Source organism: Mandrillus leucophaeus, unplaced genomic scaffold (assembly GCF_000951045.1).
Source record: "Mandrillus leucophaeus isolate KB7577 unplaced genomic scaffold, Mleu.le_1.0 Scaffold1576, whole genome shotgun sequence".
Taxonomy (NCBI): domain Eukaryota; kingdom Metazoa; phylum Chordata; class Mammalia; order Primates; family Cercopithecidae; genus Mandrillus; species Mandrillus leucophaeus.
In genome coordinates this window covers 276,875-302,080 of record NW_012101561.1, presented here as the reverse complement: position 1 = coordinate 302,080, position 25,206 = coordinate 276,875, and the positions used below count along the sequence as shown (strand labels likewise).

The following is a 25,206-nucleotide window of genomic DNA, read 5'->3' as shown; positions in this document are numbered from 1 at the left end:
TTAATAGGAAAAAAATCAAATAATCTGATTTTAAAATGGGCAAAAGAATAGACATTTCTCAAAAGAAGACACATGAATGGCCAACAGATATATGACAAAATGCGCAACATCATTAACCATCAGAGAAATGCAAATCAAAACTACAATATCATCTCACCCCAGTTACAATGGCTTTTACCCAAAAGACAGGCAATAACAAATGTTGGCAAGGATGTGGAGAAATGAAAACCCTTATATACCGTTGGTGGGAATGTAATTTACTACAGTCATCATGAAGAGCAGTATGGAGGCAACCTAAAAAAACTAAAAATAGAACTACCATATGCTCTAGCAATCCCACTGCTATGTATATATACAAAAGGAAGGAAATATATCATAGCAGTATTTACAATAGCCAAGACATGGAAGCAACCTAAATGTCAACCATCAACAGATGAATGGATAAAGACAATGTAGTACATATATATAATATAATATTATTCAGCCATTAAAAGAATGAAATCTTGTCATTTGCAACATGAATGGAATTGGAGGATATTAGGTCAAGTGAAACAAGTCAGGCACAGAAAGACAAACATCATCTTCTTACTGATTAGTGGGAACTAAAAATCAAAACAATTGTACTTATGGAGATAGAGAATAGAAGAATGGTTACCAGGGGCTAAAAAGGGTAGAGGGAAATGGGGGAAAAGGTAGGCATGGTTAATAGGTGCAAAAATATAGTTAGATAGAATGAATAAGATCTAGTATTTGATAGCACAACAGGGTGACTGCAGTCAATGTTAACTTATCATATATTTTAAAATAATTAAAATATTGGAATTAGAATGTTCCTAACAAAGAAATGATAAACGCTTGAGGTGATGGTACCCTAATTACCCTGATTACACATTGTATGCCTGTATCAAAACATCACATATTGTAGGCCGAGCACTTTGGGAGGCCGAGGCAGGCGGATCACGTGGTCAAGAGATTGAGACCATCCTGGCCAACATGGTGAAACCTTGTCTCTACTAAAAATACAGAAGTTAGCTGGGTGTAGTGGTGCGCACCTGTAGCCCCAGTTACTTGGGAGGCTGAGACAGGAGAATCACTTGAACCTAGGAGGCGGAGGTTGCAGTGAGCCGAGATCGCACCACTGCACTCCAGCCTGGCTACAGAGGGAGACTCTGTCAAAACAAACAAACAAACAAACAAAAAATCACATGTACCCATAAATATGTACACCTATTATGTATCCATAACTAAAGATAAAAAAATTAAATTACCATTAGATCACCTATCAGAGATAGAGTTGTGTGTTAGATGACCAGAGGTCTGACACACTATAGCACTTCTATCCTTATGAGATTCACACAAGACAAGATCGACAAAAAATATATTTTACCCTTAGAACAATACATATTTTTCATTTATTTAGTGCCTACTGTGCTCTAGGTCCCCTTGCTAAGTATTGAAGCTACAAAAGTGAATAAATTAGACCATTTCATCAAGTAGCTTCCAGTCTAGTGCTTATTAACAACCATTGTTAGGATATAAAATACACAACTCTAGTATTAGCCTATGATGAGTAGTAATGCTGTTAGTAAGGTGAAATGGGAATAAAAATGACATAGAATAAAGCATGATGGTTGATATCAAAGTATCACCTAGGTATTGACTGTTCACAGGTCCCAAAATGAAGCTAACTTGAGTGAATGTGCATCTTTCTTAATAGACAATTCAGCATCAACAGATGATGAAGGGTTTACTTAGGACAAATTTGAGAGAATGGAAACATAATGCATTAGTGCTCTGATCCCTGTGAAAGCCTCCAGATCCCCTTCTGTCACCTGATGGTTTCCTTTCCAGTACTTCAGGCCTTTAAGTTCAAATGTTTTAGTGCTGAAATTAAGGGTTATTTCTTATAATTCTTCATGAGTTATAAAATGTCAGAGACATAAATTCAATTAAGGGCAACCAAATAGAGTTAAGGAAATGAGAAAAAAAATTCTGAAAGGCTTGGCCAATTAATGAAATAAAAGAAACAAGTCCTTATAGACATGATTTTGGAAATGTAAGTAGAAAACCAAAGTCATATTCTCCTAGGATGAATAGAATAGTAAGCATCTTTGAAATTACTTCTCAGAATATTTCTCATTTGGACAATTCACCTAAATTAACAATTTCCTCAATTTCCTCCATCTTAACTTTTATCTAACATTCACAGCAGTGAGGCTCAAATGTTCCTAAGCCGATCCATGATATCATGCCCATTGTCTCATCAATAATCTAAAATTCAGAAAGTATAGGAAGACAGAAACAAAACAAAATGTCATTGACATTAATTGAGCCACAGGGATGGGATGGTATGGAGTCTGAGGTAGGAAAACATATACATAACAAATATTCTAAAGATTTACTTTTTCAAATATAACATACATCAACTCAAATTAATAAAATAGATGCCTTGATTAGCATGCTTTCATGAATGGATGAAATCAATAGGAAATAAATAGCAACATTTCCACACAAACGTCAAGTTCATTCATTGGAAATAACTTGTTTCCTCAAAATTAACATACTTTTGGAAAAGTCATTTACATTCTTATCTTAACTCAAACCAACTCCTCAAGGATCTATGGAAATGCTGAAGGCAGGCCAGGCATGGTTGTCATCAATTAAAATCTGTGGAATCCACATTGATAAAATCTTACCATAGGTGATAAATAAGAACCCAAATTATATACTCCTTATTGAAAATATTAGTAGGAGTCAAAGTAAGACATAGAGAACTGAGCAGGGAAAAGTTGTTCAAGTTTACATATTGCATACACACATGATCCAAGGGAGAAAACAAAGCATACTTGGGAAATAATCCAGTGAAATTCAGCTAGATTGTTTCTGACTTGTTGTTTTAACACTTCCTCATATGTAAAATGGAGATAACAGAATTTGTTTCACAGAGTGGTCATGAGGATGAAATGGCATAAAGATATGAAAAGTGTGTTTGGAAATTTTGAAATGCTAATCCAGTAATAATAGTGAACATTCATATTGTTCCTACATGTTAAAAACACTGTTCTAAATCTTTATATACTAGTTTCATCTCATTTTTGAGTCATTGCCCTGTGGTGGGATGTGTGGACCCTACTATAAGGTGTTAGAGAAAGGCCCCCAGCACAGACCGGGTTGTGAAAACCATTTATAAATGTTACTTTCAGTAGTATCCCTCTCCAAAGGGGCAAAACCCAATGAATACAATGAAGGCAAAAGTAAAAAAAAAAGAACAAAACACCAATGCCCCCATACTAAGGAATGACACAGTGTAAATATAGGTTTACAGAAGAGGATGAACAACATTTTTTTTTCATTTGAAGGTGTTATTTATGATTGATGACATGGATAAAGTGTGATGCTAAAGCCAAGCATGAACACCTGGAGGAAGAGACCAAGGCCAACTGCTAGGCAACATCTGAAAGTTATGACAATCCCTAAACTATACTGAGTTAATTATTAGAGCCATGCCAAACATGGTATATATGTAGAAAGTCATAAGGCCAAATCCAACCCATCCTGATTTCAGTCTCTCCTCCCAGGTGAAAGAAATGTTTTCTCATCCTACCTGGAATCCTGTTTTATCCTTCTCCCTAGCTCCCCCTTGACCTCCTCTTCACCACCAACATTTACAAATGAAATTTTCAAGAAGAAAACAAACAAATAAGCTGCCACTGTATTCTCCGACAGGTTCATTGAGCAGGCTTGTATGTTGTTTGTCAGAGGAGCAGGGTTCCATTTTGTGGGGGTAGGGTGCCAGAGATGGGGTGAAGTAAAAATAATTGGTGATCAAATATTTGAAAACACTTGCCTTGAGTAGACCCAGCTTGAGCCTCCATGTCACAACAAACAGGAGAGAATTTGAAACCTGTAACAGTAAACATTTTACTAGTTAAGCCTTGTCCAAGTCATCTGCAATTCCTCAAACTTCAACCCTTACCCTTCATCTAGTGGTGCTTCAAAAAAAAACCCAGCTTTATTGCAATATAATTCACATATGTAATATTCATCCTTTTAAAGCATACAGTTCAGTGGTTTTTAGTATTTCTGCAGAGTTGCACAACCATCACATCTATCTAAGTCTAGAATATTTTCATCACCCCAAAAGACACCTCATACCAAGGGACTTGCAGAGGTAGAAGAATAGTAGAGCCCAGTGGGGAAACTTCTTCCTTTCATTTCAATGTTTCAACCCAGTGAATATGTCCAGAGTGAGATGAGGGAGAACAAGATGTCTTGCCAATATAAGAGATCACCTACCATCCCATTTCATATAATTTTGATCATTGTTTTTCCCAATTGAAAGATGAAACCCAGAAAACTGTAGTGACCAATCAAATGTCTCCTAACTTCTATCCTAATGCCTTTCACTTCCATGAATGTGCTACATATGTCAAGTATGTTCCCTTCTCATTTCCATATGTTACTTCCTATACTCTTGGCCAAAGTCAACAATGCATACATGAACACATACATATATGAAAGTAATATAAAAAATATTAAGACCCCAAGGATACTTGATGATACCATAAAGTGTTATGGTCTATTATTTAGGAAGTGATATTCTAATTAGTAGGCAACTTCTAATTCCTGATTATATGGCCAGTGTCACGCTTGGGTTAAAGAAGGAAGAAGAGGACAAAATAGAAAAAAAACTGCAGGTACAGGGCAGCTGGCTATCTCTCTGCCACCTGAAAAAGTACTAATTACCACTGCTAACAGACTAAGCCTTGTGGTCATGGTAATGAGGACCTATAAAATGTACACAAACAGAATGATGGAGAGACTAGATGAATGTGTTTAATAAGCAGTAATGTGCTTTTTATGAAACTATTTTGTTCTCTGGTAGGAGCAAAAGAACAAAAATAAAATAAATTAACCCCTTTCCAACAAATCAAAAAGACAAAATTTTCCTTTTATAAAAGTTGCAAGAAAATCATATATGCTTACAACACAATGCTGCTGCTAGTCCTTATTGTCAAGCAAATGGATGATGTTCATTCACCTTCTGGTTTTTTAAATCATTTCAGTCCAACCTGGTTAATTTGAGTTTGTACATTCAACAGGTTAATCTGAATCCAAATAGTAAGCACATACAGAATATGCTTGCTATACAATTGTTCATCTCACTGTTCATTTATTGATATAAAGCCCAAATACATGAAATTTGGACATTCTATAATAAATTCTACTAGTATTGCCATGGAAAATAAAGATGAAAATAAAAGGTGAGTAATAAACAAAACATGCACAATATTACTGATTACATGAGATTATTTCCCTTGGGGGCTCACCGAAAAATGTAAAGTATTTTGTCTGTTATTATAAATAAATGTCTATTTGCCAGATACTTAGGTACGTGCCTTGCCCATGAGTCCCTGCTAACTTGTATTTCCATTCTGCATATTAAATGAAAGAAGGGCAGATATAGGGAAGGAGAACAAAGCAAAGGCTAAAAATTGCATTTTTTCTGTGTTTCACTTAAACAATTCAAGTAGTTTATTACCATTTTCCCCATCAGACTTCCTTTCATGGTCAGTGTCAGTCAAGGATAACGCAGAGTTGGCCCGGCTGGACAAACAGGAGCTATGCTCTGATTTCATGCCCCTTATCCACATTCTTAGTGCATGGTCAGGTGAGGCAGCACCTTCTGTCTCTGTGTCCACATCAGATCCCATCTCGAGCTGGTAATCACGCCGAGAAATGCTGTGCATGTCTGTTTGGTAGCCAGAGCACAGAGTGTGAGAGGTTTCACAGAATTCCATCTCTGAGAAGAAACAAAGTTCAGAGAAAACATTTAGAAGTATGAAGAAATCCCCCAGAAAATTCTACTTTTTGTCCTCATTCCCCTCTCCCCCATTGGTAGTAATTATGTGTTTTTGCAAAGTTAGAATTCTGGCCTTTTATTTATGGTAGCTAGGACTCTGTGCTTATTTTGCACTTCTGTAGCTTAAAATTATGCTCCTGTTGATTCTTACAAGGTTCTGGAAAAAGCGTGCCCAAAATAGCTTTATAGCTACAATTTTAGGTTTCACAAAATGTAATGAAATAAATGAGTGCAGAGGAGTATAAAGTGTAGAGAGGTGTCCTTTAAAAGATATTTCTTTTCTAGGAAGAATATATATGATTTGCAGAGCGTACCTATGCTTAAAATATTAAAATTATTTGCTTTTCTAAGTATTCCATACACATTGGATTTAAGAATAAATAATTCAATGTGAAAACTCTGAGAAAAAAGCATTAAGTTCGAATGCACTTTTCTAAAGTATTTTTCCTAAAACATGTTAATTTAAACTCTAAATCATCAGTACCTAATATCATTATTTTCCATTGATTTTAAAGGATTTCAAGGCTGACTTTATGCTAATTATTCTGTTTAATTTTTTTTTTCAACAAATACCTAAAAATATTTAGTCATATATTGTACCTTGGCAGTGGTTCGTGGATTGGATTTCCTCTCCTTTCCCCCTAGATCTTAGAATTATAAAATTTTCAGAACCTTAAAGATGATGCAACAAATTCCTTCTTTTTATAGTTGAGGAAAATAAACGCCAGAGGATAGGTATTATTTTTTCATAGCTCACATCGGATAGCAACACAGCCCTTTTTCCTAAAACACCCATCTAGGCATGGTTTCTGCTATACACCAACGATGCCCCCTCAACTTACTGCATGAATATGAAGCATTCAGTCTTATAGTCAATTTTACATTCAATTATAGCAAGGTGTCAAAAAGGGGAAAAGATGCTTTAACAATTCCTAATAAGTTAATGAAAAATGACCACATGCCAAGACATATCATCTGAAATGTCCATGTAATACTTAGATAAGGTAATCCAGAGATGTAGTGCACCATACAGGATTTTCTCAGACTGACATCAGAGACAGGATATGTCATTTGGCTGGGAAGGAACTTAACTGAGTGCATCTAATCCTTAGCACATATCAATAAAATGCAAACTCTAACATGAATTTAATTCTTTGAATACAGAAAGTACTGGATTTTAGACCACACACTAGAGGAAAGCAAGCAGAATATGAATATATTTTTAAAATAACTATTTTTGTGGCATATAATTACCAAATAGGGGTTTAACAAAAAATTCTTATTGTTTACTTAATACCACTAGGTGAATAGCACTGTGCTTTGTGAAACATATAGTAGGCAAATAAAGCTACTACAATGTATTAGAAATATTCAATTAAAAACTAACTCTTTCAGGGTTATAAGTCACTGCTGAGTATGCTACCTTTTGATTTCCATGATGAATGTCTTAAAGAGTAATTCCCTTTTTCTACAAAAACTTGGCTAAATTCCAAAGGAGTAGTATTCAAAAAATAGTTGTGGTTTCCACTTGTCAAACATAAAATGTTATGAAACCATGCTTCTTCTTGCCATAAGGCTAAAAGTAAAAATCAATTTTGCCCAATATAAATTTCAGCAATCTAGAATATTGGGATCAGCTAATATTCATGCCTCTTAATTTCACAATGTTTCATTATCCAATCCTACTGTGCAGTTGTTGCTACAGCAACCTGGTAATAAACCTTTCAGCTTGAAGCTGCAAGAAATGAATTTTACTTCACTCCCCTAGAACAGTGGCTCTCAAACTTGTCTGCTTCAGAAGCACCTAGAAGGCTTGTTAAAACATAGATTGCTGCACCCCAGTCCCATCCGTGCCTTCCAATTTAAGTTTCTGATTCAGCAGGTGTGGAGTAGGGCCAGATAATTTGCATTTCGAATGACTTCCTTGGTGAGACCCATGCTGTTGGTCTAGGGATCGTACTTTGAAATCGACTGCCCTAGAGATTTGTTTGAAGTGGATGGGAGCCAGGGAATGGGTAGTAGTGAGGGTGCAAGTTTATTAATGGCATTACCACAGATTTTGCTGCATCATCTCTAATTCTGTTTAAAGACACAAGAAAGGAAGTTTTTGCTCTGAATTGCTGTGAAGTGTCTCCATTTATTTTCCATGAATTCAGGGAACTAATTAGAAAATTTACTTCCAAGAGCACAGACTTGCATTTAGTTTCACTCATACAATGGCATATGAGATGTGGCTTTCCAAAGATTTTAATATGAGCATCTGAGTCATGGCATTTGTTGGAAAAGGATGAGCAAATAAAAATAAATGCAGGTCCAATTTGTCATTCCAGATTAATAAAACACGAGATAAAGTTTTTTTAAAAGCACTGACAGACGTAAGCAGATTCTTTTTAATTAAAGAGATTCTTTTCCCATTCAAAAGGAAATTATAACATGGATTTGTTCCTTTCTAAGAAAATGCTGTGTAATCTGATCAAAAATTGCATAGGATAAACAATTTATTTTCTATTGGAACTATATCCTGCTTTGACTACAAAAACTAACTCATAAATTCTCTAATTAAGTACAGTCAGATAAAAGTACACTTTCTTGTCAATCTATAATTAGAAAAAGTAACAATCCAAATTAGCTATCAGTTGCTCTTCTTTTTTAAGTGGTAAAGCATTAAAAAAAAGAAAGAACGAGAAAAAGTTTCACTTATAGTAACCGATGTTTATTGAAATGCCTCATTTCCTTTTATTGAAATCAATGTCACCATTGTAAAACATTTTCTTAAATACACAAACATCTTGGTGGTGCTCAAAATTCCCAAAATATGCATTATCTATAAAGCACTTATAATGCACCATAAGTAGTTGTTTTCTAGCCTTGTACATATAACCTTGTTACCTAAAGTACTACATATTCTCTAGAGAAGATAAAGTTCAGCAGTGTGATCAGGGCTCACTGTAGCCCTGACTTCCAGGCTCAGGTGATTCTCCCACCTCTGCCTCCTGAGTAGCTGGGACTACAGGCACTGCCATCATACCTGGCTAATTTTTCATATTTTTTATAGAGATGGGGTTTCTTCATGTTGCCCAGTTTGGTCTCGAACTCCTGGACTCAAGTGATCTCCCTGCCTTGGCCCTTCAAAACTCTGGGATTACAGGTGTGAGCCACCGCACCTAGCCTGTACCACATTTCTTTATCCAATCTGTCATTGATGAGCATTTAGGTTGATTCCACGTCTTTGCTATTATGAATAGTGCTGCAATGAACATCTGAGTGCATACATCTTTATGGTAGAATGATTTATATTCCTCTGAGTATATAACCAGTAATGGGATTGCTGGGTTGAATGGTAGTTCTGCTTTTAGCTCTTTGAGGTATTGCCATACTACTTTCCACAATGGTTGAAATTCAATTTTTTAAGCGGGCAAAAAGTTTCAAGAGACACTTCACAACAAAAAATAGAGGTGGCCAAAAAGCAAATGAAAAGATGCTCAACATCACTGTTACCAGGAAAATGCAAACTAAAGCCACAATGAGATACCACTACATACCCACTACTATGGCTAAAACAATTCTGCCCACAAGAAGTGTTGAGAAAGAATGTGGAGTAATTACAATTCTCATATACTGGTGGTGAGAAAGTAAAACTGTGCAACCACTTAAGAAAAAAGTGTGGCAGTTTTCTGAAAAGCTAAAGCCATACTTACCAAAAGAGGAATTGGACTCTTGGACATTTATCACAAAGAAATGAAAACTTCTGTCCAAAACTGTACAAAGTTGTTCATACCAGCTTTATTCGAAAATAGCTAAAAAGTACAAATGTCCCAAGTGTCTACAAACACATGAATGGATAATACACCTGTGGTATATATACACAATGGAATATTACTCAGTCCTAAAAAGGGATGAACTATCGATGCAAAACAGTGTTATGGACTTCAAAATGACTCTGCTAAGTCAAAGAAGACAGACAAAAATCTACATATGGTATGCTTCCATTTATATAAAATTCTAGAAAATTCAGACTAATCTACTGTGACATAAAGCCAATAAGTGGTTGCCTGGGGAAAAGGGTGGAGGGAGAGATGGATAACAAAGGACACAAAAAAACTTTGGGGTGATCTAAATGTCCATTATTTTGATTGTGGTGATAGTTTCACAGGTGCATACATGCAAAAGTTTACCATATTGCACACCTTAAGTATATATATACCCCTACAAAGATTTTTAGTTGATTGTACACCACCAGATATTAAAACAACAAGGAGACTTGTGAATCAATTTTCACAGGTGGAGCTGAAAGTCTAACAGCTAGAAGGAGGTCTTGCTCTTTTCTCTCTAGTGGAATAAAGTAAATGTAACATGAACAAAAACATAGTCAAAATGTCATCTTGCTTATATCTAAACCAAGAGGCCATTAAAACTAACTGATGAATGATTTTTTTCTTTTCTTTTTCTTTTTCTCTTTTTTAGATGGAGTTTTGCTCTTGTTGTTCAGGCTGGAGCACAATGGTGTGATTTTGGCTCACTGCAACCTCCACCTCCCAGGCTCAAGCGATTCTCCTGCCTCAGCCTCCCAAGTAGTTGGGATTACAGCCACCTGCCACCATGCCCAGCTAATTTTTGTATTTTTAGTAGAGACGGGGTTTCACCATGTTGGCCAGGCTGGTCTCGAACTCCTGACCTCAGGTGATCTGTCTGCCTCGGCCTCCCAAAGTGCTGGGATTACAGGCATGAGCCACCACGCCCGAATGATGCATGATTTCTCAGTGATCTTCTAGGGTGTACTTTTGTCCTAGACACATAAGAGTTGAAAGTCAAATTTAGGAGGGAAACTAAGGATGAAACTCATCACTGCTAAGCTTTCAGCAGCTAGGGAAACATTTATGGTTGAAGATCATGAGATTGAGTAGAGTTCCGGCACATAGGGCCACCTTGCGCATCTACTAATGCTAACAAATTAATAATTTTTAAAAAAATGCTATGAAGTGCCGAAAAAAAATGACTGTACTTTCCGAATCTAGGGGTTGATCATCAGGTGTTCAGCCTAAAGAAGCCACTTATCAAAACTTGAGAAGGAAAGTTATAGCTATCTGTATCAACGTTTTTCTAGAAATGCCATTTCTTTGCTTTGTTTTGTTTTGTTTGAGAAAGGGTTTCACTCTGTCACCCAGGCTGGAGTCCATTGGCATTATCTTGGCTCACTGCAGCTTCGACCTCCCAGGTTCAGGTGATCCTCCTCCTGCCTCAGCCTCTTGAGTAGCTGGGACTACAGATGTGCACCACCACACACAGCTAATTTTAAAATTATTTGTAGAGAAGAGCTTCCCCCAGTGTTGCCCAGGCTGGTCTTGAACTCCTGGACTCAAGCATTGCAGGTGTGAGCCACTATACCCGGCCAATTTCTGTGTTTCTGATAAGCTCAAGACTATTTTTCTTAAAATTCTATACCTAATGCAAATGATGAGTTAATGGGTGCAGCACACCAACATGGCACATATATATATGTAACAAACCTGCACGTTGTGCACATGTACCCTAGAACTTAAAGTATAACAAATTAAAAAAAAAAACAGAACAACAACAAAAAAAAGTGAGCTTTAAGGCATTATGCTCCAAATAAGTAATTGGAAGCCAAGAAGTGTGATTAATTTTAACCATAACCTAAGAAATTTGGGATACAACTTGTAAAGAGTATGGTCCATTTCCAAAATAAAGGAGAGGGGGGAGGGGATAGAATTATTAGTTTAATTACTGTGACTCATAACAATGCTTATAGATTACATGCAGAAGCAAGTGTTATTAATCATCCATTTGGTTTTTGGATAAGTCACTTAACATTTTTGGGACCACAGTTTTCTCATTTGTAAGATGTATGGATCCAACTAGAAATAAATATCTAGGTAACTGCCTTGTTCTAAAATTCCATAATTATAACCCGAACCTGTTATCCAACATATGCAATGGTCAATGTGTTCAAATGGGAAAAGAGTTAGTAGTTTTATGAATCAAGGTGCCATTTATACTTCTTTGTGAAGGATATAGTACATATTTAGTTAAATAAGATCTTGTGCCATAATTATAATTCTTGCCATATTAAAGTATTGATACAGCCTATGTATCTACTATGAATTGCAAGATTATTGATAGAGAAATAGAGAATCTACAACTTAAAATGTAAAAAGCAACTGAGTAAATTGTTACTCATCAAATATAAAATTATCCATTTACAACACGGCTATTGGAAACATAATGAATAAAATTCACACAATTAAAAAATATTACTGACCCACTAATAATTCATTACCGGTTCCAGGGAAAAATGCAATGGATTATTACAATCTTAAGCAAGAAATACAGAGACAAAGAAGTAAGTAACACCAGATAAGAGGCAAATAATTTTTACTACTGGGTACCATTTTATATTTCTCAGTTTGAGGGCTTTAAAAAGAAAACGGTATCAAATTGTCAACCAAATCAGTTCAAGTAAGTTTACTTAAACACAGCTTCACTGAACACCCACTCAATTCAAGTAAAGAAATCAAAACAAAATAGTCTCCTCTGATTTCTCTTAGTCTTAGAAAATTAGTTCAATTTAATTTCCTTCTTTCTTCATGAAAATGTTTTATCAAATGTACAGCGCTATACTAGGCAGCGAGCAGAGTGAGTTAACAGGACCTTGTCATGTCCTTTGGGAAGTTCCACACAGAGCCTTTTTAAGCCCTTAATGATAACAAGGTAATAAAGGCACATTGTCCAAACTTGACTTTTATTTTTCTGCTGAGGGCTCATCAGCTTTTTCTGGGGCACAGGAGTGAGAGATGGAACGCTCCCATGTGCAAGACTGGAGCCTGTGGTTATAAGAGGACTTAAATAAAATAACTAAGCTTCCTGGAGCCTAATCTCCCCTTGACAGTTCCAAATGCACCCATTATCTCGGCACTCAGGACCTACTAATTATGCCTTATTTAATTTTCAAGATTTCTCCATCTGTCAGTATACTGAAAAGCACGGCAACAAATCTGGGCAGAGTTAAAAGCCTGAAGTAGAAACATTCATGCTTTGTGACCAGTATTGGCTAACTGGAGACATCCCAGAATGCAGTTAAAAGGCTATGTTAATATCAAAAAAGGATGCTCTCGGAAGTACAATGAATTGGAAATCTGTAAAAATGGCTCAAATCAGAGGACACAGAATTGTAGCAGAAACTGAAAAGAAAAGAAGACGAGGTAGAAACCTGGAAGAAATCAAAACAAACTCCAATCATATTTAGAGAGAGATTAAAATATCCTTCAGCAATGTAAGAAGAGGAAGAAAATTTGATGTGGGAATAAGCAAATGCTAACTATTTCCTTAAACTAATTTTTACCTTAGTGAACGGCTCCATTTAGACTGTATTCACATAAGATGGGAGCACTTGTTTTGAAGCTAACTCAGCAGTTACCACTACAATGACAAAAATTGGATGCTTGCTCTACAGTCTTTGTAATAAGAGTCTGGAAAAAGAATCAGGGACTAGAAAAGATGGTGGGAGGTCCCAAACTTCAACAGAAATTTAGATCAATGAGAACCTGTGCATGTTCCCTTTATTTCAACATTTTGAATGAGACAGAGACTTCCTGGCCTAAATGAGAAATTTTCAGGGCTACTGAACACTGAAAATGCATAGTGCTCAATGGCCCTAAAAAATTTCTCATTTCTTACATGTGTTGGCCCAATTTTCTGGCTGTTCATAACTCACTGGAACCTGAATTCTTATTGCCCATTGTGGTCTTCCAGGTATTCTTGTGTATTTCCATTATGTTCACTAAGCATGTGCAGCTTTTCGGTCAAGGGGGGTGTGTGTGTGTGCGTCTGTGTGTGTCTGAAATTTTAAACTACATTAATCTGCTGCACAATTCTATCTAGAGAAGTGAGATCAATGAACTACTGTTAAATAACCATTAAAAACACTTGCAAGTGCTTCAAACACATACTCACAGAGGCAGGCAATATTATTTCTGTAACATTCTACACTTCTCTGTAAGCATTTACTTTGTGATGAATGAGTAAAGATGCCAAGATAGAATGGTACAACAGAGTCAGCGTCCATCATCAGCTACAGAATAAATTACATTCTAAGGTTGTATTGCCATCCTCTCAGACCTTAGAATAATTCTAGGCAAAGAGTGACCCTAAATACCAAAGTTTAAAAATTAATAGTTAACATGGAACCACTCTTGAAAGGGTTAACAACTTGAACCCAATTCTGACACATTCGAGGTGGTTTAGCTTAACATAAAACAATGCCTACCAACAATGCAAATTGAAAAATTGCTACTTTGGTAAATTAGCTGTCTGTTTCAAATAACAGATGTTCCACAAATTTGGCAAGAAGAGAAAGACAGCAGCCCACTGGCTGTGAATTCATGAAAATACAATTTATAATATTAGACTAATGGAGAACAAGTACTCAGTATCATCTTTTGACTGAAATAGTCACACAAGGGAAGCTTTCTTCACTATACTTTTTGGCATAATATATTGGGAAATAATTGCCTGTTAAAATTCTTCAGAAATGTACTCTAGGGTGTAGAACTGGGGAAATTTTACTGAAACTAGTCACAAAACCTTGGTAAAAGACCATCTTTAAGCTGGCTTGAATAGAAACTTCTTTTGTCATTCTCATCAACTAGTTTCATGCCATATCCCAGATAGAATTTATCATCTCAGTAAGTTTGTAGAATGCCCTGGAGTGGGTATGTAGCCCTTCTGACAGCCTGTTTTCAGGAACTCAGAGAATGTTACTAAAAAAATAAGTCAGGGATAGAAAAAAGAAATTCTGGCTGGATGTGGGTGACTCTTGACTATAATCCCACCACTTTGGGAAGCCAAGGTGGGAGGATTGCTTGAGCCCAGGAGTTTGAAACTAGACTGAGCAACAAAGTGAGACTCCGTCTCAATTGAAAACAATTAGTCAGGTGTGGTGGCATGTGCCTGTAGTCCCAGCTACTTGAGAGACTGGGAGCATCACTTGAGCCCCTGAGTTTGAGGTTGCAGTGATCTATGATTGCACCACTGTACTCTAGCCTAGGTGACAGCGTGAGACCTCATCACTAATAAATAAATAAATAAATAAATAAAATTTCCAAGTTGGGAAAGATTAAGAAAATAACTTTTTGGACACTCATCAGGAACTTGCACATTTGAATTCCATTCAGGGGAAAACATTAAATTCTGGAGAAGACTTCCACTTCCAAACAAGATGGAGTGACAGGAACCAAATTTATTCTCCTGCCTTAAATGACAACAATGAAAGCCACACAAAATGTATGAAACAACAGTTTTCAGGCATTGGGCAACAGATAATGAAGGACAACAATCCCTGAAATATGAGAAACAAATTAGGTAAACCCTGTAAGAATTTCCAGGCCGCAGGACAAGGAAGGGGATCATAGGTAGAGCCTGGTAGTCTCTCTGAGTTGAGAAGACTAAGCTGGTAGTGCGGGAAGGCCGAGATAGCTAGAGTTTCCAGTACAGAGTACCAGAGAGGAGAGAACTGCACAGAAAGAGAATTCCATAGATCTTCAGAGTGTCCCCCCACTGCATATTCACCTGCACTCTGGACAGCACATGCATGCAAGAAAACCATCTGAGAATGAAGAGCCATCTGAAAGGAATAAAAGAAACAACTTCTGAATCTGAAACAGGGCTGGAAATAGTCGCTGTTTCCAACACCCACAGTGGAAAACCTCATAATTCATGGGCATTTAATAGAATACTCAAAACAGGTTTTGAATTCATAGATAGATGCTCCTCAACTTACAATGGGGTAACATTCTGATAAACTCATTGTAACCTGAAAATATTGTAAGTGAAAAATGCCTTTAATACACCTAATCCACTGAACATCATAGCTTAGACTAGCCTGCCTTAAATGTGCTCAGAACACTTACATTAGCTTAAAGATGAGCAAAAGCATCTAACACAAAGGCTATCTTTATAATAATAAAGTGTTGACTATCTCATGTAATTTATAGAATGCTATACTGAAAATGAAAAAGAGAATGGTTGTATGGGTACTCAAAGTATTTTTTCTACTGAATGTGTATTGCTTTTAAACCATCATAAAGTCAAAAAATTTTAAGTTGAATCATTATCAGTTGAACCATTGTAAGTTGGGGACTGTCTGTATACATGTGTATATATAGCTTTGTTCTAGTGTGTGGTTAAATTACTTGGCAACATTTTTATCCTTTTGGGTCTTGCTATTAAGGTGGGTACAGAGCAATGTTGGCCCTAGATGTCTTCATGTTTTATAAAGTTATATGTACACTTTCCATATGATCTAACTATTCCAACCCTCAATATTTACCAAAGATAAATAAAATCATATGTCCTTACAAAGATTTGTACACAAGTACTCATAGTAGCTTTATTTGTAAGAGCCAAAAGCTGGAAATAAAGAACATCAATAGGCAAACGAGTGCAAACTCTGGTACATCCATACAATGGAATACTACTGAGACATAAAAAGGAATGAACTATTAATATAAATAATATAATGACATAAACAAATATCAAAATAATTATGCTGAGTTAAAGAGGCCAAACAAAAAGTCTACATACTGTGTGCTTCCAGGTATGTAAGTATCCAGAAAATGCAAACTAATATATAGTGAGGGAAAGCAGATCAGTGGTTGCCTGGACTGGGGTGTGTGGGGAGTGGAGGGTATAGGCTTATAAAGCAGTGAAAGGAAACTTTTAGGGGTGGTAGGTAGGTTCACCGTGATGATTGTGGTGATGTTTTCATGGATGTATACATATGTAAAATTTACCAACTCACATACTGTATATATAGTTTATTGTATGTCAATTTTACTTCAATAAAGATGTTTCTAGAAAATACAGGGGGAAGACAAGAATAGTTTTTGCTTGTCTAATTTAAATGTCCAAGTAGAACACTGGGGGCAATGAAACAAAGCAGCAAGGTTGATAAAACAGAAAAACCAATCTGTGTTCACACACTGCCATCAATGAGGGAAATGGACAGATCAATTTCTCTCAACTCGTCTGCCATTTTGATTTTACTCCAGTGGAATCAGAGGGGCTTAAATTCTGGGTACCGAAATCCTGAATGCCTAGATTGTTACAGACTAAAGCAAACATGACCAGCAAATGAGGTTTAATCCTAATCCGGCAGGAAAGATTCATGGGCCAATCTGGGCTCAATGATAAAGTAGCATGACAGATTAGGTAGAGTCAATGATATCGGTGACACATTTGCCATTTCTACCTTAACAGTCTAGTTGCCTTTGTTTTGTCCCATAGCCACAGATTTCTCTCATAATCCTGGCTATTCATTCTGGTCGAATGCATGTCATTTGTTTCCAAGAACTAGATGAGAGGATATGGTTAACTCAGTGCAAATGAAGCCCTACTATTTAAAAAACCCTCAAAATCTACTTCTCAACAATAGGAGGTTGGTAATGTAACCTTTGTTTGCCATTAATTTCTACAAAGACTCTTTAGTGGCATAGTATATATAGTATATATAGTCAATGGCAGAATGGGTTATTACATACAAATACTAACATAGTAGTCATATACTCTTGTAATCAGGGTCAGTCAACCTCATTCTGAAGTATAGTAGATCTGAACCAATACAATTATTTTTGAGAGCGGTATTTACATTACAGTCCTATCATTACAAACTTTTATTTAGAAAGAAAGGCCATTCTTCATTAGCTGTGGAAGTTGTAAAACTAACTTATCTCAGTTACCAGAAAATTCACTTGCAATTGACTAAGTATAAGATTTTTAATTTACCCACTTGAAGTAGGTAGTTCTGATTTTAAAGCATGCATTCCCCAGTTCTGGGGCACAAATGGATGGAGGTCAAGCTACCAAAAAACATGCAGTTTTACATATCAAAAAAAGAAGAAAGTAAATCCAAACATGAATTTAGCATCTTTTTTTAGTTTTATTTTATTTTAAGTTCATGTGCTGAATGTGCAGATTTGTTACATAGGTATGCATGTGCCATGGTGGTTTGCTGCACCTATCAACCCGTCATCTAGGTTTTAAGCCCCGCACACATTAGGTATTAGGTCCTAATGCTCTCCCTCCTCTTGCCCTTTACCTCTTGACAGGCCCTGGTGTGTGATGTTCCCCTCCCTGTGTCCATGTGTTCTCATTGGTCAATTCCCACTTATGAGTGAGAACACGCAGTGTTTGGTTCTCTGTTCCTGTGTTAGTTTGCCGAGGATGATGGTTTCCAGCCTCATCCATGTCCCTGCAAAGGACATGAACTCATCCTTTTTCATGGCTGCATAGTATTCCATGATGTATATATACCACATGTTCTTTATCCAGTCTATCACTGATGGGCATTTGGGTTGGTTCCAAGTCTTTCCTATTGTACACAGTGTTGCAATAAACATATGTGTGCGTGTTCCCTGAACTTAAAATAAATTTTTTTAAAAAAGAAGATGCTAAATTAATGTTTGGATTTACTTTCTTCTTCGTCTTTTTTAATATGTAAAACTGCATGTTCCTTGGTAGCTTGACCTCCATGAATTTAGCATTTTCTATGTATCAAACTCTGACACATATATTATTTCATTTAATCCTCAGAGTAGCCCTGAGAGAAAGGTTGTTATTTTATATATATATAAATATATATATATTTAAATATATATATATATTTTTAAATATATATATATATATATTTTTTTTTTTTTTTGAGATGGAGGATGGAGTCTCGCTCTTTTTGCCCGAGCTGGAGTGCAGTGGCGCGATCTTGGCTCACTGAAACCTCCGCCTCCCAGATTCAAGTGAGTCTCCTGCCTCAGGCTCCTGAGTAGCTGAGATTACAGGTACCCACCACCATGCATGGCTAATTTTTGTACTTTTAGTACAGACGGGGTTTCGCCACATTGGCCAGCCTGGTCTCGAACTCCTGACCTCAGGTGATCTGCCTGCCTCAGCCTCCCAAAGTGCTGGGATTACAGGCGTGAGCCACTGTGCCTGGCTTATTAGTCCTGTTTTTCAAATAAAGCAACCGAGATTCAATGAGAGATTAAATAAATTGTACAAAGCCACACAGATACCAAGTGGCAATGCTAACTTGGAACCATTTTAACACCATCCTAATGACCTCATGCAGCATATGAACTTATAAGCAGCACATTCAAATTCACAGCTTAGTTCTCATTTGTGCAATGTGCATGTGGCGGATGCTAGAACTTCCTGCTTCTTGCCTCCCAGGTTTCATTCAGTTCACTGCTGTCTCCATCTGGATTTCCACAGCCAGCCGCCAAAATACTTTGAGGGATATAGCAGCCAGGAGACAATGGGCATTTCTTTTGTCACTGACAATATAAAAAGAGACCCTTAAACTATGCATATATTATTAATAGCTTATTGTTCTATATGAATTTAATGCATTTTTGTACCTCCTTTTGAAGTATTATTCCACTCTGTACTAATTCTTATGGATTCACTTTACCCGCAACTTGTCACTTTGACTCATTGAAAACAACAATGATATTTTAGAGCATATTCTGTGCTTCCAGACAACACAAACAACATCTGTGTCTGCAGGCGGACAAATAAAAGAAAACATTGGCCTCTCTCGTGTTTAGCTCCCTAGCACAGAGCAGCTGCCTTGAGGAGAGTTTTGAAATTATTTAACAACATTAACAAAGATGAGAGGAATAATATTCACTGGGAAATGTGTGTTGGGGTATTACTTCAGCATGTTATCACCCAGCTAGAGGAAGCAATCAGATCAAATTTTGGGGGCAGTTCCTGTTTACAAGGTAGTATTATCATCTCATGCTAAATAGACAAAGCCTAAATCTGTGATCTACATTCAGAATTTTACACGTATCACAGTATACAGAGAAAGGCTTTGAGTTGAAAATATTCTACAGTTTCTGATAAAATGTTTAGGAACATTTTTCTTTATTTTAAATTTATCAAGGAGGTATGGAATTAGATAAACGCATGCTTCTCTTTACCTCCACACTATCATTTAGTGCTAACACTGCAGGCAATTCCTGCAAAATGCATTTTCCAAAACCTCTCAAAGCTACAAAGCAAACGTAAACAGCAACAATAACATTAGTGCTTTCGAGTTGGAAACTTACATTATCCAAATCCTTATTATCATTGCCCTGAACACTTAACCTGAACAATCAAATTAATGTTTCAGGCATTTAAAAAACAATGGACAATCTATATACATGAATGCATGTTCCTTTTACACATTTTGGAAGGATATGCAGGTAAAACAATCTATGAGGATTGCCCAAGGACATTAATGATATACAGGATAGATGTAATATGAGTCTACAAGACACCTGGAACAGTTGACTCCATTTGGTCCCCAAATCATCACCTTGGGGGGAAAAAGCACAAAGAGTCAAATAGTGATTTGATAGTGTATTGACAAAACCCATGCTTCACTGAATCTTCACTTTTGACATAGTTCACTGGTTCCAAGATTTTTCCTAGGCACAATTTAAGGTAGATCTGTTCCTTTTGTCCATCCACTGTCTGTCACCCTCTCCTTCCCCATATTCAGCATCAATTACTTTGGCCATTGTCACTTCCTTTTCCAGAATTCTAGCTCCATTTCTTTTTTCCGCCTTTCTTGTTCAAATGTTCTTGTTTTGTGGCCAGTTGCCTAATAGCACAGCACTGTGTTAGCAAATCTGACAAAGTTAAACTAGGTTTGGTATACTTTCTCTTCCCTGACTAACACCAAATTATACATTATAACTTTTTTTTTTTTTTTTTTTGACACAAGGTCTTGCTCTGTTACCCAGGTTTGGAGTGCAGTGATGCAATCACAGCTCACTGCAGCTTTGACCTCCTGGGCTTAAGCCATCCTTCTGCCTCAGTCTCCCAAGTAGCTGGGACTACAGGTGTGTGCCACCACATCCGGCTAATTTTTAAATTTTTTATAGAGATGAGGCCTTACTATGTTGCCCAGGCTGTTGTCAAACTCCTGAGCTCAGGTGATCTTCCTGCCTCCGCCTCCCAAAGTGCTGGGATTACACGCATAAGCTACTGCACTTGGCCTGTAATTTTTAATAGAGCACTTCAACCCTTAGTTTTCATGCCCTCGGTCCATATGCTATTCCATAAGCACTTATGGAGCACCTACGGTGTGATAGACACTGTGGTAGGATCCAGGCAGATTAGAGAGAAGGAAAAAGATACGTCCTCTTCCCTCGAAGGGCTGACAATCTATTGCAGACATGGAAATGATGACAGGACAAGCAGGGAAGTAAGTGCCATGATAGATCTATACATAAAAGGCTGTGGAGTCCAAGCAAAGTGAAGGACTCACTCTGCCTGGACGACTGAGACAGGCTCCAGAGAAGTGATACTTTGAGTTTCATCTTAAAGGATGAATGCACCTCTGGTAGGTTAAAAAGTGGGTAAGAGCGTTTCTAGCACAGAGAAGTGTGTGTTCAAAGGCAAAGACAAGTGCAAAGGAATAATGAAATTAAAGAACAGCAAATAATTTTCTGCATCTGTACTATACATGTAGAGGTAGAAGAACCAGTAAAGTAGGATGGAGCCAGTTTGTAAAGGGCCTTATATACCATATTAAGGAATTAGGCCTTGTTTGTCTTAGATTATATCTTATGCTGCTTACTATTCCTGCATGCTAGGGCTCCAGAATCATTAATCTGAACACAAATAACTGAGTTTACATTTTTTTTGCATATGTCTACAAAGCAGCCTGGAAATTCACTAGCTGTGAGTTTTAATCCAAAATGTAAGAAAATTCATTTAAATAGAAAATATTTATTAACCACCTAACATAGCAAACATTGTTCCAGGTATCAGAGATAAAGCAATGAATAAAACAGGCAAAAATCCCTGCCGTCATGGAACTCATATTCTAGTGGGAATAAATTTGTAATAACTGTGCTCAGTCAAAATTCAGTATCAGAATCACACAGATTTTCATCTGCATATTAATCTGTATGTTATTGTCTGTGCATTTCATCTGGGTATTAACGCAGGTTCCTCCACAGGGTCAGCAAAATTGAGTATATGAAAGCAGTGACAAATAGGAATTTAGCTTCTTCCATCGAACTGAAATCTACTAGGTGAAAACCATGTCAATGATTCTGTGTACGGTATCCTCCATTTGAAGGAAGTTGAGGACCCTGGGAGACTATGCTGAGATATGTCATATTTGTCCCTGTTCTGTGTGTTCACTTTCCTTCCCAAAATATTTTTGGCTAAATACTTGGAAACTCAATATCCTGAGAGAGGGGATAAGGAGGGAGGGAGCAAGAAAGAGGGATGGAGAAAGGGTTGGGGAGAGAGGTTTATTTTGTTTGAGGGGAAGAGCTCTTCTAGTCAACCCAGAGCCTACCTGCAACACTATAATCACCACGGGACTTCAGAGATGGGGAGCTGGGGTGGGGTTAGGGAGAGAAAAATGGAATTACTCCACAGTGTAGCTATAAAATTGTAAGTATAACACTGTTCCACTTCATGACGTATAATCAAAAATAAAAGTCCAGTCTTGAAAGGGTGTACTATATAAAATGCCAAATAATATTTGCTCTGAAAATTCCAAATCTGGGTAGGGTTATTTAAAAACAGTTCACTTGTGAACAGTTTAATTTTAGCATTGGGCTAAAATTATAAAAAGACAACTTTTCATTCATCTAGGAAATCAGTTTTATTTCTTAACCTACATAAAATTCAAATGGGCCTTAGGAGAGGTGTGAAAAGAAAGCTAACTAGAAAGGCCATTTTGAATTATAATTATTCATATATAAAATTAAAATATATATAATCTGCTGGTATATTAAAAATATCACTAGATTCCAAGACTACCTTTCAATAAGAACCTCTTTCCATTAAGAATTAGTAAAAAAATATAAAATTGGATGCACTGCAATGTAAAAGTTGGAAAAACATTGATCATAATTTTTTTTTTACTAATACCATTTGCCTAAAAGAGATACTGGATTTTTGTAAATAGAAGTAGCAATTTATATCTACTGTACATTTATATACATTCCCATAGTGATCCCATAAATAAATATTTTACAAATATAAAGGAAAAAGCAAACTTCCACACCCTCTCCCCAAGCTCTTCATATTAAAAAAGAAATAACCTAGTTCTCTCAGTAAGGTGACAGAAAACTACTTACTGCTCAGACATGCATTAGTGTGTGGAGACTAGGGTACCATTAAAGCAACTGGAGGAAGTAATTTAGTAAAAGCACCCCCTACTAGTTTGAAGAGTTAATGTGTTTCTCTCCTGTTAAGTGGGTGATTTCTTTTTGCTTGCCAGCAACATAATGACCAATATATGGTACACACCGTGAGCAATGGGCCTTCTTGATAAAAATGATTAATAGGTACATAGGTCTATACATATATACACATGAGCACACAATTCTCACATTGTGAATTTAGCCATACCTTAATTTATGCTTTATGAAACACAAGAGACTGGCTCCAGTGGAATATTCTATAAAACCAGAGGCCAACCTCCAGCCAAAAATAAAGACAACAAATTTATGACTGCTTTCTGAAGTAGAGAATAATGGAAAATCTTACTATACTATAAAGTATGGAGAAACAGGCATATGCTTATACCAATTTTTGTATTCACTAACTTGTCACTCACCATAGCCACTGCTTGTCATATGTAATTATGGTATTTTTTGATCTCCACAAAATTAATAATAGTCATAACAGCAACAACAAATAATGGTTACTTGTCCTGTGGCAAACACTGTGCTATACACTTTACATACATTCTGCATTTAATACTGAACAATAGCTTCCTGAGGTGTGTATTATTATTATTATCTTGCATTGATAAGCAAGAAAACTGACTTTGAATAAGTTAAAATACTTGACCATGGTCACCATTGCTAGTAAGAGGAGAAGTCAAAATTCAAATCCAATTTTGTTTGCATTTAACACCTTTTGCTTCTAATATTGCTTTAGTGGCAGAAAGGCTATGCATTCACTTAGTTACAGGTAAAATGATCTCTTACTACATGTATATCTGCTGGTGGTAAGGAGGTATAATGTAATCTAACATGGATCTCTAATTTCAACAAACTTAATGTCTGGTAATGGAAACAAGATATATCCCCATATATATTGTAGAGTATGTAACTGGAACCTAATGATTGGTTCAGGCAATAAACAGTAGGAGAGGGCACAGAGGAGAGGAAGAATAGAATGAGAAAAACAGGTCAGTGACTCTTGGGTAGTTGGTAGATTAAGCTAGGATTTGATGAATGGGTAAGGCTTGAACGAAAGAGGGTAGAGTTTAGACTCCAGTACCATTGTCCAGGTTGTATATCCAACTATTCATTTGTCATATAGATATTTAAAAGATGCCTTACATTTTAAAAAATGTCCACAGCTAACTTGATTATCACTGCCTTCAAATTGATCCTCCTTTGCCATTGCCTTTTTGTGAATGTAAGTATCATCCATTCATTTGCACAGGCCAGAAACCTAGGAGTCACCCATACCATCATTTTTATCTTCTAATTATAGCTTGAGCCAATCCAGTTTTTTCCATCTTCACATTCAATAATCTCTGGCCTAGATGACTGCAACAACCTAACTGGTACCCTTCCATCCAATCTTGTTACCCTCTAATCTATTATTTGCAATGCTACCAGACAGAATGCCAAAAACTAATCACATCACCTCCCTTCAGTATATTCCCATTACATTTAGGATAAATATAAAAATCTTTAACATGCTTTACAAAGTCATATGTTATTTGGTTCCCTGTCTACTTCTCTGGTCACTCACTCTCTTGCTTCTGCAACATGTACTTCTTTCAGTTTCTCAGATACGCCATCCTGCTTTTCACCTCATGACATTTGTGCATGTTGTTCCCTCTTCTCCTTCCTGCCCCTTTCCATCTCTTCATTTGGTTAATTCTTTCTTATCTTTGATTTCATCTCACTTCCTTGACCCTCCAGACCAGATTAGGTCCTTCTTTCTCTGGAGTACTTACCACAATCATCACATCATAATTTTAGGATCAGTTTTATAATTATATAATAATTGTCTACTCCTACCAAAATGTAAATTTTCGGCTGGATGTGGTGGCTCACGCCTGTAATCCTAACACTTTGGGAGGCCGAGGCAGGTGGATCACCTGAGGTCAGGAGTTTGAGACCAACCTGGCCAACATGGTGAAACTCTGTCTCTACTAAAGTTACAAAAATTAGCCGGGCATGGCAGCCCATGCCCATAATCCCAGCTACCTGGGAGGTTGAGGCAGGAGAATCGCTGGAACCCAGGAGGTAGAGGCTGTATTGAGCCGATTATCACACCACTGCACTCTA

General features: G+C 36.7%; 1 protein-coding gene across 1 annotated transcript in view; it reads right to left on the bottom strand.

Moving 5' to 3' along the window:
• The window catches only part of LOC105536274 (teneurin-1-like), a gene marked incomplete at its 3' end in the record, with an annotated part of 316,443 nt that overhangs the window by 239,667 nt on the left and 51,570 nt on the right, over positions 1-25,206 (bottom strand). Inside the window, exons 2-3 of the mRNA XM_011975605.1 lie at positions 5,543-5,803; positions 3,848-3,904 (exon numbers count right to left, since the gene is read on the bottom strand). Coding sequence (XP_011830995.1) covers positions 3,848-3,904; positions 5,543-5,803 — 318 coding nt within the window. The remainder of the gene's footprint in view (positions 1-3,847; positions 3,905-5,542; positions 5,804-25,206) is intronic.